Source organism: Podarcis vaucheri, assembly GCF_965113315.1.
Source record: "Podarcis vaucheri genome assembly, chromosome: 3".
NCBI classification, from domain to species: domain Eukaryota; kingdom Metazoa; phylum Chordata; class Lepidosauria; order Squamata; family Lacertidae; genus Podarcis; species Podarcis vaucheri.
The window spans coordinates 59,271,980-59,285,743 of NC_138761.1; the positions used below are offsets into that span (position 1 = coordinate 59,271,980).

General features: G+C 44.3%; 1 protein-coding gene across 1 annotated transcript; it reads left to right on the forward strand.

Moving 5' to 3' along the window:
• The first annotated feature begins 678 nt into the window (after window positions 1-678).
• LRP11 (LDL receptor related protein 11) lies at window positions 679-12,355 on the forward strand. Its single transcript, XM_082215269.1, has 8 exons — window positions 679-1,584; window positions 3,912-4,069; window positions 4,835-4,976; window positions 5,426-5,551; window positions 5,852-6,055; window positions 6,991-7,161; window positions 7,516-7,617; window positions 10,542-12,355. Exons 1-8 carry the CDS (start codon window positions 1,050-1,052, stop codon window positions 10,694-10,696), a joined length of 1,593 nt encoding a protein of 530 aa, XP_082071395.1. The 5' UTR covers window positions 679-1,049; the 3' UTR covers window positions 10,697-12,355.
• Window positions 12,356-13,764: the final 1,409 nt, after the last annotated feature.

Consider the following 13,764-nt stretch of genomic DNA (forward strand, 5'->3'; position numbering starts at 1 on the left):
AATGCACAGGCCTTTTGGATAGTCAAAATGATTTGTAGAGGATGGACCACTGGCATTTCCATTCTCTTCTTACCTAGGGATCCTGCTTGCAGACTTGAGTCCCATAACTCTAACTATCTCATCCTCAGTTACAAATGACCAAGAGTACAACATAGGGCGAGTATTAAGACAACTGGTGGTGAATTAATTATGTAGTGAGGAATTTCTTCCTATACTTTAAAGCCAAGGAGGGACAGAGGGGAGCAACTGCCCCCCCATCAAGTAAAACAATAGAAATTCTTAACTAACTGACCAATCACGTTGCTTCTGCCCCCTCTAACAAAGTCCTGCCCCCCTAACAAAAATCCTGGCTACGCCCATGAGCCCATTGATTCCATTTGTTGCAAGAGGTGTTTATAGGTGTTCTGTCCTATGTTTACATTGTGTTCTGTACTACCCTTAGCATTTGTGGATGCAAGGTTGGTTAAACATAAAATTAATAAATCAAATACTGCTTGATGCAGTTTTGGAAGGTTTTTGGAGACTCTGTTTGTTCTCCTTTGGAAGCATGCCAACTTGTTGCGTGCATAAAGCCAGCGATCCATTTGGAACCGGGCAGGTTAAGCACCAAAGCGCATGATTCGCGAGCAGCCAATCCCACTTGCCGTTTATACCCGGCCGGCTCTCGCGCATAAGCAGACCCGCATCTCCAAACAAGTCCGCCTTCGGACGTGAAACATACGGCGTAGCGGAGAAAGCGGGAGCCGGGATCGACGGCCGCTGGGCGGAGCTTTCCTCGGGTCGCCCTCCGCCTTCCGCGCGCGGGCGGAGGCTCGGAGGAGGCGGCGCCAGAGTGCGTCTTGGAGCTGTCCAGCGCTCGGTGGTGCTGATCGGAGCCGGGCTGTTCCCTCCGCGTCCCCGGCGGGGAGGGGCCACCATGGGACGCCCGTCGCCGCCGCCTCCTCCGCCGCCTCCTGGGCGGCTCTGGTAGCGGCGGGGCTCTCCGCCTGCCCACCCAGCGTCCCCTCGGCTCTCTCGCTGGCCGGCCTCGCTGCGGCCCTCTCGGAGCCATGGCTGCGCAGGTGCCCGGCCCGACGGGCCTGCCTCTCTTCCTCTCGCTGCTGCTCTTGCCGCTGCCGGGGTGGGCGTCGGGGCAGCTCCGGTCGCCGGCGGCGGCGTCCGGGGTCGAGTCGCTGCTGGAGGAGTTCCGCCGCCAGCTGCTGCAGCAGGAGCCCCCGGGCGGCGGCGGAGGCAACGAGCTGGCGGAGGTGGCAGCAGGCCGCTGCCGCGGGGGCAACGGCGGGCCGTCGGGCTTCTTCTCGGCCAGGCCCGACACCATCATCCGCACCAAGGACTCCATCGCGGCGGGCGCCACCTTCCTCGACTCGCCGGGCTCGGTGGCGGGGCCCAGGCAGTGCCTGGACGCCTGCTGCGCCGAAGCCCGATGCACCCTGGCCGTCGTGCAGCAGCCGCAGCAGTCGCCCGCCGCGCTGCGCTGCTACCTCTTCAACTGCACCTACCGCGGCCGCGCTGTCTGCCTCTTCTCCCCGCAGCGCGGCTACAGCAGCTACGGCCTGGAGCCCAGCAGCCGCCCGTCCGCCCCGGGTAAGAAGGGGCCTTCTGTCCGCGGCAGCCGCCTTGGGGCCTTTTGGGTTTGTTGGTTCAATGGGCGCTCTGAGACCGGCACTTGGTTGGGGGCGTGGGGACGAGGCGCTTTGCGGGGGCCCGGGAGGCTCTTGGAAACCGAGCGGTTTAAGGCCTGGAACTGAGCCATGGCTGTTGGTGTTCACCTTAGACTTGTACCAAGAAGGAAATAGCAGTCGCTACAGGGTGGCCTTGTTTACATACTAGAGCTTCTGTCCGCAGCGGAGACGAAGGGGCCGGTTGGGGCGGGGGGCAGAAAGAGGGCAGCTCTTTCTCCTATGGTGACCCCATAGATGGAGTGAGATGAATCTTTGTACAGTATATATTATGTAGGCACCCACTGTGCTTCAGGCAGACTGAGTGCATCTTTGTGCCATACCCTTTTTCTGCCTGGGCCCCCTTGATTGATTGATTGATTGATTGATTGATTGACTGATTGACTGGTTATTTAGTTAGTTAGTTAGTATACCACCCTTCACCTGCAGATCACAGGGCTGTTCACAACATCTCTGTGTCCCTATTACAGGCCTATGTAGTGGTGGGTGGCGAGCAAGGTAGTGGGCTTCTCCATTTTTTATTTCCTTCTCGGCCCAACCTCTTCTCTTGTTCGAAAAGTATACATAAAGCTGACAGACAAAGTGGCAAAAGTGTCACTCACTTCTCTTCTCTTCTCCTCTCCTCTCCTCTCTCAATTCTGTGGGTGATATCCAACTGAGGGGTAAGCAACATGACATCCTCTGGATGTTGCTGGACTACAACTCCCATCACTCGTGCTGGCTGGGGCTGATGAATCTAACAACATCTGGTGGGCACCACCTTGGCTACCCCTGAACTAAGATATATTTAGAGGAGACCCATTGAAATAAGTGTCCTTGGATTTCACTAGGTCTGCGCCAAGTAGGATTTAGTTTAGTATCACTCTCTGGGTGGTATTCAACTAAGTTTTACTCAGAGTGGAGCTGTTGAAATTAAGGAGCCTACCTTAGCCATATTCATTCATTTCAGTGGGTCTACTCAGAGTAAAACTTAGTTGAATACCACCCAATATATTTTTAAGGTCCTTCATGAACACACAAAGGCATGCATGAATTTCCTTCCTCAACACGTAGCCGCAGTGCTTTTGCATTGGTGTCAAGCAGCTCCCAGTCAAAGACTCTCTGCCCCCTCAGGTGAGGATGACACAGTGTCTGTGTCTTTGGCGGCAGCCCTTACAGAAGCATGACTCACTTGCTTCTGCGCAAGGCACTTCCATGTAGAAATTAACACATTATAAACACGCCAGTCATGATGTGCAGACACTGGGGATCTGCAGTGAATCACTGCTTTATATGTAGGGACATTGCTCATGCAGAATCTTCAATTGTTAAAATCTTTGTTTGCACAATTTGTCGATTTCTGCACATAGAAATCCTGTGATGAGTGAAGTGGCATGAACACGCAAGTCTGGCAGTTCCAGACATGCAAATGCATGCAGCTTTGGGCATTTGGGGAAGGGCACTTTTCTACCTTCATTTTCAGAGCACAAGGAGGTTATTGCAACTCATTTTGCATTACTTACAGAAGATATTTGCTCTCTTACAAGTAAATGAAAGGTTGCAGTTTAAGCATGCTAATGCTGAGAAGACAAAAATGCCTTGATGATGAGCAGAGTGGTTTTTTCCACAAGACTGGTGTGAACCACAGCCAGTTTTCAGACGTAAGAGCCAAGGTCTTTAGGTCCTAGAGAAAAATGTGAGTACTCTCAGGGAAGCTATCTCTTTTCTTTCTTTTTAATTTGGTAAGAAGCAGGGAGAGAAACTTGCCTGGACTGAGAGGTCCATGCCTCTGCTTCTGTTCTTCAACAAGTTCATTGCATTCACTAGCAGAGAGAGCTAGGGAATGGAAAAAAGGGGAAGTGAACAGCTGCAGCAACAACTGCACCTCTGCTCAGACTGGCAAGGGACCAGCACCAAGTGACTTCTATGTTTGTCCATTAAAGAGTGGGGGTTTTCACCTCTTGGGAGGCTGTGGAAGCAGCTTCCCCAGAGAAAGGGGCATTGAGAGCCCTCAAAAGTTCCATGAAGGCTGCATGAAAACCGAGTAGGATCTCTGTGTGGCCTTCTCAGTCCTCTCCTTCCAGTCCAATGAGTATGCCTGCCTCCCTTCTCTTTCCCATCTCACAGTGCTGTGCCTTCACCATCCAAGTGTGTTTCTGTGAAGGCACTTGTGTGCCAGAAGAGAACTCAAAACTTGCCAGGGATGTGTGCTCTCTTTTCTTTTAGTAACCAGATTGCTTTTCTTTTATTTAGAAGCTGATGAGCCACCTCTCAGCAAGGCAGGGAAAGACATTATGCTTCAGTTGCCCGTTAACTGGGTGATTCTAGATGGCCGAGAAAGTAGAGATGACCATGGAATCATACAGTATGAGTGGAGACTGCTTCAAGGTGCCCCTTCAGTTGATATGAAGGTACCTATAACTTTGTAGTGCAAGTTAATTATTTGCTAAATTTTGTCCTGGTGTTGGAAAAATAACAATGTGAACTTTTCAGAGTGCATTCAGATAAAAGCCAAAATGAAATGTTTTAGAGACTGTAGACTGTTTAGCTGATATTCATTTCTCAAAGCTGGTATTTGTCAGGAAATTGGGTTATTACATATATACGTATACTGTATGTATATATTGCAAATATATTAAGAATATGGGCATTTAGCCTTAAATGAACATGCCTTGCAAACATTCCTTCCTCATATTATGCATAAGGGAATGAATATGTGTTTACTATTATCATATATGGAATCCTGCTGTTTGGGTTTATTATTTAGCCCTGCAGTTGGCATGAAATCTTCATTAAGAAGGAAGAAGTTGAAATGGGTTGATCACCTTTCTGTTTATTTTTTGATATTACTCTTAGGATACCACTGCACTTCTTATGGTCAAATATTTATTTTCTGGGCCTGTCCTCTTTGCTACCAAAAGAGCACTGGTCCAATATGCTGAAGCTTTACTACGTTTTTACACTACCACTATTCACTGTTTCCAATTTCAGTCTCTCTCTATATATATATATTCTTATCAGCTGCTTGGCAGACTTTCAGGTCTGTGCTTGTGTCAAAGCATGGATGTTGGCTTCATTCGGTAGCATTCTGAGAGCTTCTGCCTGTGTTACTATAAAATAGCAAGGGTGTGAGGAGCAGGACTTGGTCAATTAATGCCTTGGTTTCTTTGGGACAGGTACCACAACCCGGAACTCTGAAGCTCTCTCATTTGCAAGAAGGGAAATACATGCTGGAGCTGACCGTGACAGACACAGCTGGCCAAAGAAGCTCAGATAATGTCTCAGTGACCGTACTTCCAGTGGGTCACTCCATGTTAGGTGAGAAAACGGTTGAAATAATATTTTTGCAACCACATGGTATCTGTCAAGCACTGTGAACTGGAGAATGAGAAGTCTCATCGCACAAGCAAACTTACACTTGTGCAATGTTGATATTGCCCATAATTATGAAATTGACAGAGCTTACTCTCTAATGATGAGGGGGGAAAGGGTGTGCCATTAAGAGCTATCTTAATGCTTTTGTTTATTATGTATTATGTTGTTGCTGCTATCTTTATCATTATTTCATTTATATGCCACAATGCCAAAGGAGGCTTGTAAGTGGCTTTAGAATTTATTTATTTATTTATCTAACCACTTTTGGTGAACGGCAGTATAATAATCTCGTAATGTATAGTTTCTGTAACTCCCATTTCAGCATTTCCAGTTTTAAACAACTCAGTTTAGTGGTTCTCTTTTCATGTAACTTGAGAGTTGGTTTGTTACAGGATGTTTTGGGGTATGTTCTCGCTACCAGTTCCTCTGTGATGATGGTTGCTGCATTGATATCACCTATGCCTGTGATGGAGAAGAGCAGTGTCTGGATGGGTCTGATGAAGCTTTTTGTCAGAAATGTGAGTAAACAGCACATTGAGTTTACACGCATCTTTTACTTATGCACCTTCAAATGGACATTCTTCCTCTACAGACTTGCAGAGGAAAAATGTCTGTTGACAGGAGGGGTTTGAATTCAAACCACACCTGCAGATGGAAAATTTCAATGGGGCTTGCTGTCACCAGCAATCTCCTGATCAGCATTGCAAGTGAGCTCCTTTGAAAGTGCGCTCTCAGTGTCAGTCATCTGATTATTTGAGTGTTTAAACAACATACACGCACACCCCATAAAGACAATGTCTGTGTTTTAATTTATTCAGTTACTTCAGGACAAAAGACAATAACTCACCCAGCCACTAGCTTCATCCAGCAAAACAGCATTGGACAAACTAACGATGTCAACAAGGAACTTGCATTTGAAATCACCCAGAAAACTACTGTAAGCAATCAAGCATCTGATGCAGACAAGATCAACAAATCATCCTCTCAAGGACCAAAGAAACAAATTACTGGGTTAATGCCAGGTATAATGAATATACCTTAAATATCTCTGACATTAACACACTGCCACCACAGTGCAAGTTTGATGTCATGTTTTGCAGCATTAGTATAGTTCTCAGTATGCCTCTTCCTAACCACTTATAACCAATACAGGCAACACTATGTTGCTAAGCACCTGTACTTGCAAGACTAACCTGGGCAAAAATAAAGACCACCCTCCGGTGCAGAATTAAAGCCCATTGATCTCAATTAAATTTGAAGAAAATGTTGCGTGTTCTGAGCCTGATCATAGAAACACTGTTTTCCCTCCCTCCCACATCTCTGATCATGGAGGTATTTATCATTGTGTATGCTATGAGTAAGAAAGTGTTCTCACCCTGGTTAATTCTGATAGCTCTTAGTGTCATGTGCAGATTTAGAGCTGTATTCCGCATTTCTGAATTATCAAACCTCATAGCGTTGCACAAGATTCAGAGTGGCAGGGTCTACGTAGAAAGTCTTCCTTGGCTGGTGTAACATGATACACCTTCATCCTGGACATGGGAAAGATTGTCAAAATGACCCTGAGCCTATACCTCTTAGCATTTTGCTGCATATTCCAACACACATTTCACCCAGCATCTGGCTCTAATAGGTGCCATATGGTCTCCGTAGCTGATTACTTTTGCGTGCCAATTACTCTTTTGCCTTTTCTACTGTGATTCAATTAATAACGTGAGATAGACACAGTTCTAGCCATTGATGTGGAAAGAGCAGAAGTAGTCAGGCATGTTAAAGCAAAAACAAAATCAATCAGTTTCATAGTTAAGAATCTGAAGTGTTATAAAATAGTGACAACCATTAAATCACATACTTAATGCAATAAGTACCAAACTTTAGAAAAGCTAAACCCTGGCTTATTTTTAGATGTTTTAGAAGACATAATGTTTATAGTTTCTTTTTCCTGCTTTAATCGCAGAGCTGTGCTTGGTGCCTCCTGCTGCTGGCCCCTGCAATGGCCATTTCCCTCGCTGGCATTTTGATGCTTTTTCTGGCACTTGCATACATTTCGTCTATGGCGGCTGCAAAGGCAATGAAAACAACTTCCTTCAAGAATCAGACTGCCTTGCTGAATGTGTAAAAGCTCATGGTAATAATCAGTCACTTTTTTTTTTAGAAGCGGGGAATATTGCAGTACAACATAACTGCAAAATCTCTTGTTTTTTTAGCTCAGAATAAGCCCCTTGAAATCCCAGGAGCTGCTTGAATAATCCTCTTATTAGAAGACAGGAAATATGCAGTGGCAGCCAGGAACAATACTAATGCATCTGCAGCCTGTTAAGAGATGCCGAAGAGGAGCCCCTATGCTTCTACTTGATGATAGCACTCTATGTGCTGTAGTTACTGGAAAAAAACATAGAAGGGAGGGCAGACTGTAAAGCAAATGATTTGTTATGTATATGGAATATGACTTATAGCTCTATATCCTGCTCCATATTTACAGACTCTAAAACCTCAGGGAAAGACACAGATTATAAAAATGAAAATAACATTGTGGTGTTAAAGGGCACTCCCATCGAAAAGAGCCATCCGGTTCCAGAAGCAGGTAATTACAATGCTGTATTTTTAAACTCAGAGAGTTAGGTGTCACTGAATGTTTTAATTCCCATTAATGTGCAGAGTGGGACTGATTAGAAACAAAACAAAATGCCTTAACCATACAATCTTAACAACTTGCATCACCAATTAATCACAAGCTATAGGAATAACATCCCTGCATGATGGTTATCTCCTGGATTGGGTCAGCAAGGGTGGTTTATTCACAGTTGTCCCAATCTGGATCTGGAATACTGACCTGCAGTTTGCGTTGGGGGAAAGCTTCCACTCATTTCAGTACCGTTATTGTCATATGCAGATTTAAGATATTGGGGGGGGGGGCTGATCCAGATCAGGGCCATAGTTGGGGGAAGGGTTAAAACTCCCCTATCCCCAACAGTGGGATCCTGCTCCAGATCAGACCTTCTATTCCAGCAATGGGGGCAGACTTTGGGAATCTTTTGTAATATGGCGCCCTGTACGAGCCCACAGTTTGGCACCCCCAAATGGATCTTCTCAATTTTGCACCCCCTCAATTTGGCACTCTGTTAGGGGGAACTGTCTACACCACCCTAAATCCAGCACTGCCAGCAATTTGTCTTTTCATAAAACTAAACAACCCCCACCCTGCAAAGATATGTAGATAACATAGTGTCTGCTTTGGCCCTCAGTGTAGATAATAGATGGGTTTCCTGACCTGTTGGGCTTCTGGTATGCGGTCCTTCCCCCCAAGGACAGAAGGATGTCCTGCAGAAAACTCAGCATGATCCTGAGATAATATATGGGAGCCAGGTTTATAATACAGTGGTGCCTTGCAAGACGAAATTAATTCGTTCCGTGAGTTTTTTCGTCTAGCGAATTTTTCGTCTTGCGAAGCACGGTGTCGGAAAAGTTTTGGAAAAGCTTCAAAAACCTCAAAAAAGGCTACCACACCACGTTCTATGAGTTGCTCCTCGAAGTCAAGTCACAACTGTATTAACGGTGTTAAGAAAAAGGAAACAAACTTGCAAAAAAGCAAGCCCATAGGGAAATTCATCTTGCGAAGCAGCTCAAAAACCGCAAAACCCTTTCGTCTAGCGAGTTTTTCGTCTTGCGAGGCATTTGTCTTGCGGGGCACCACTGTATCATCCCTATGACGTGTAGGTTAGCACAAAGTATTCTTACAGCAGTTGACAATTGATGGTGTGCACTTCTTTTCTGACAAAGATTTGTTTAAGGAAAAGTCCATCTATACAGTTTCCTTAGGCAGAACAAGCTGGACCTTAAAGAGAAACTTTTTAAATCACAAAAGCAATGGTGGGCTTATTTCCTGGTAATGACCCCTGTGTGAGGGTGCATACAGACTTACATAATTTTTGCACAACTACACTGCAGAAGCATATGAGCTGCATTTTAGACACGCAGTCTTCTCCCTCCTATTGACCTCAGGGAAAACCTGTTCTTCCAGTTTGCAGCAAATGCCAGCTTTGCACAGTTCTCATGGGTACTGTGTCCATGCCAAAGCCTGCAAGCTTATCCAGTATGCAAAAAGCGTAAAGCAAGTGTTACTATTATAAGAAAAAAAGGGGCAGATTGATCAGCTAAACATGCAGGATGCTCAGAATGGAGAGGAACACAGGGGGAGATCAGCCTTCAGCTTGGAGGTTGTGTGCCCATATTTTTCAGAGTGAAGGCAAGGAGAGAGAAATCTGCAGCACTGTTTTCCTATTTGCAGGTACAGCTGTTTGCAGCGTTGATAGCCCTAAGCACTAAATTTCATGTGACCACATTTCTTTCCTAGGAGTAGAGGATCCAATTTTCATGATCAGATATAAAGTCAAAATTCTGATGTAACTTGCAGCCATGGCAAATAAAAAAGAAATGTGTTGAAAACTGGCCTAAGCTTTATCTAGGTGCATGCTCAGACAGTAAACAGCATGGGTAGGCAAACTAAGGCCCAGGGGCCAGATCCGGCACAATCACCTTCTAAATCCGGCCCGCAGATGGTCCAGGAATCAGCATGTTTTTACATGAGTAGAATGTGTCCTTTTATTTAAAATGCACCTCTGGGTTATTTGTGGGGCATAGGAATTTGTTCACCCCCCCCTCAAAATATAGTCCAGCCACAAAGTCTGAGGGACAGTGGACCGTCTGCCTGCTGAAAAAGTTTGCTGACCCCTGGTCAACAGCGTCCTGTTTATCAAAGTGACACAGACAACCAACTGGTAATATTGCTACAAAGTCTCAATAGGTTGTTTTAAAACAGTTTCACTAGGCAAAAGTTATGTTTTTGTGCCCAAGGGGAGAAAAGCACCGTTACAATTCATAGTAGCTGCCTGGCTCTTCAAAGGCACCTTTCCCTTAAACCCCTGGCACTAAGCATCATACCTGCAAGGCACTCTTGCAAAACTTGGAATTGTTTTACTGGAAACCAAGCATCCTCTGTTAACTTTTTAAGAAAATCCTTTTCTAGTAATTGGGACAGCAGCCGGTGTCAAATGTTTTTAAGTTGGGTTGACATTAGTGATGAAAGATAAATTTGGTTCATTTCACATTTTAACGCAAACCTACGTATTTTGCAGTTCCCAAAGCAACACACAAACCACAAGACAGCTGTCTTTTGAAATTCACACTTCTCCAAGTTTTGTGGTGCATCTCTCCAACCCAAAATTATGCATATTAGGGGGAAAGTGTGCAAAACCAAAAATGCTAGTTAGGAAAAATAAGGTACAAAAATATTAGGGGGGAAATCACTTGGGGGGAAAATGTATATTCAGCAAAACGGCATACAAAAATGTATGTATTAAAAGAAATGTATACTAACATGCTGGTGAATTATTATTATTATTATTATTATTATTATTATTATTATTAATTATTTGGCTTTATATAGCACATTCTTGATTAGTTCCAGTGTTAACATTGTTTAACTGCTCCTTTCTTTCCCTTTCAAAGGTGCTGTCCTCCCTCTGGCTCTTGGGCTGGCCATCACTGCTATGCTGCTGCTCATGGTAGCTTGCAGACTTCGGTTAGTGAGACAGAAACTTAAGAAAGCTCGGCCCCTGATGTCTGAGGAATCCGATTACCTCATAAATGGGATGTATCTCTAAAGCAGGGTTCAGGTGACTTCCCTTTCCTTGAGCTTTCCTCAAAAAAAGTGTGCCTCTTGCATATTACACTTTCCTCTTTTTTAAAAAAAAAAAAAAGTAAAAACTCATGTTTAAAGAGAAAACACAGCAGCCACCTTCTAAAATATTCTTTCTAACATCAGTGGTAGAGATGTTTGTAGCTGCACCAGCAAACAGACTGGCTTCCCTCTGCCAGAGCTCTAGCACTATCCTGTGATTGTCAATAAGGCAAATTCCATCTTACTGGGTTGTGTATCGGTTCAGTCCCATGAAAATACTGCCATATCTAAGGTAATGTGGCTGGAGTTAGCCCTGCGATGGATTAAATGCCATGTTCTCCAGGAACTGCCCTCTCCTTGTAATCCATAATACTCCCTCAGTTCTTTTTTGCAAAGAAGCATCATGCAGTGTTACAGCACCACTTTGAATATTGGTTTCTGGGTGGCTGATGATCCACATTGCTGCACCACTCCCATGTCCCAAGGGATGGCACAGGTCAGGGCATGGAAGAATACAGCAGTCATATAAGATCCTAGACACATCTATTTCCTGTTGTGTTGGCTCTCTGCATCTGGCCTTAGGTGAGAAATTAGATTCCTTTGACATACCGTAAATGATCTTTCTTTAGCTTCCTTTTACAGAAAGGATATTTATTTACTAATTTAAAACCATTATTTTATTTTAAAATAACATGGCACTATTATCACTTCAAGATTGGTTCAAATAGAAGCATATTTTTCTACTCACCTACTTGCCTGGGCTTGCTTCTTACTTGTCACAGGCATGGGATTATTTACAAGCCACTCTGTTGAAGTGCAGAGTTTCCCAAGGTGAAACATTAGGCTTGGTCTATACAGGCAGCAAAATGAAGTACTTGGATCTTAAAGTGGTATGAGTGGTTTGTATCACTTCAGACAGTGGAAAAGGGAAGAGAGATGTTTTAGTGTTCTGTTACACAAAAACAAACCTAGCAGCACAAGCAGAAGGACCGTAGGGGAGACTGGCCTCTGCTATGCTATTTTTCTAAACACAGTGAGGATTCCCACCCTTCAAGCAATCTCTTTATCATGGGCAATGAGCAGCATTATCCCCCGCTTTAAACTGAAGATCAAAAAGATGATAGCATCCCTAGCAGTCTGAAGTTGTACACTCTATGCTAATAGCTCAGGACTCTGCCACCTCATTGTGCTACAGATATGGACTAGGCCTTATGTTTAGCAACACATCCCATTGCTGCTATTGATACAACGCTGCCTGCTTTCATGGAGCTTGAAAGATTCTTGCTGATTGGACCCTCACAGCAAAGTTAAGGTTTCAGTAGTTGCATCAATTTTAAAGCTCATCCCGTCGTCTGATGAATTCAATGTATGACTGAATTGTCGGAAGTGTTCGTTATACAGTAAAGTTTGTAGTCTGTGTATCAGCTTTTGTGTGTGAACCCTCCTCTTTATCCATCCGTGCAAAGAAGTTCCCATCCAAGGACCCAGGTACAAATCAATACAGAAAAGGCATGCAATGATTCTGTATGTCTCTCTTATTCTAATGAACTTACAACTTTGAATCCTACCGCAGACCTCCACATTGCCAATGTCCCAACCTGATAATGTAAAGTAAGAGATAATAAACCTATTTTATTCTTAATACCTTGCAAAATACTTGTTTTCCTTTCAGTAACTATGTAAACAAAAATATATGTTCGCAGGGTTCTGTATTGTTGCAAAACAGTGGAACCATAGAACCAATTCCAGAACCATAGAATTACAGAGTTGGAAGGGACCACACAGGTAATCTAGTCTGTGATAGCTGCACATGCATTCCTTTCACATTTCTGTCCCATTATAATATGAAGTTGTGTCTTAAACAATAAAAGGAGCCAGTGTCAGAGCTGAGAACAGAGGAAAGGTTCTGGAGAAACCGACTAAGGGGAAGAGAGGTAGCCAGGGCTGTTTTTGTTCTTAGCATATAATTGATCTCCTGCATTTCATTAGCTCAGCCCCTCACCCAGTTTCTGCTTTATGTGCAAACTGGCCAGACACACGATAGATGGCCTCATCATGCCTAGTTGGGTTCTAAAACCTACTGCCTGGGACTGGGCTTCACTGTTGAACATCCGGTTCTCATAGAACACTTCCACCCAAAACAGTCTCCTCACATAGCAAATTAACATACTGAGAAGCTTAGGCTAGAAACCTTCTCCTTGACAGCCAGTTTGCCAATTACCACTTTGCTAAGAAGCAGGCCTCTGTGGAGTTTGAAAGCAGCAGGTCTGCTGCTGTTACCAGCTGCTTTGCATTTTTAACTGATTAAAAAGAGAAACATTTGTGTTAAGGCTATGCCGTTAGTTCTCTAACCAATAGTCCCATGTACAAATTACTTGTTTGACACAAAATTATGGTGAATGTTACGTGACTTTTAACAGTAAATTGACAGTACTTTCAGGTATGTGGAGCTAATGTATACTTCTCAAGAAAATCATGTGACCCAGGGTGGAAGTGCTGCTGTTAAGGAAAAGCCCCACTACATGCTAATGTAGCTGCACGCTGCTTTGCTCCATCATCTTTGATTGCCTTTCCTTGCTTATCAGTTTAGAGTTACAACCTCATTTTTTTGTCCAAATGCTAAGCTTTACAAATAATTGTTATAATTTTTCACAGGGGCAGGGCTGTAACTAGTGGACTTACTATTGACAGTGCTATTATGAATGTGTTTTCCCCTTCTTCGCACTATTTTCACTGCAGATCCATTTTAACAAGAAATTCCTGCTCTATGAGGCTACCAATTCTGTCCCTTCTTAATCTTACAATTATCTACAAAGCTGAAGGCCACAATTCACAGAATCCTTTAAGGGCAGGTACAGAGAATATGGGGCTCTCTTGATTCCATTGGGACTCCAGCTCCCATCAGCCTCAACCAGCCAGTTCTTTCATCAATGGAAAGACCTCAGATTACAGTGGAGCTTATTCTCTTCTCCTCCTGGTGTACCTGTTCTGAGGTTTCCCCCACCCGAAACCTCCAGAGTAGATTTGGGAAGAGGGGCACAAGCAGTGGGG

Bases quoted from the DNA above. Each gene is read 5' to 3' on its own strand.
- LRP11 (XM_082215269.1), top strand. From the start codon at position 1,050: ATGGCTGCGCAGGTGCCCGGCCCGACGGGCCTGCCTCTCTTCCTCTCG. The intron at 4,977-5,425 runs GTGAGAAAACGG...GGTTTGTTACAG, and splicing joins AGTGGGTCACTCCATGTTAG to GATGTTTTGGGGTATGTTCT. The intron at 7,162-7,515 runs GTAATAATCAGT...CCATATTTACAG, and splicing joins TGAATGTGTAAAAGCTCATG to ACTCTAAAACCTCAGGGAAA.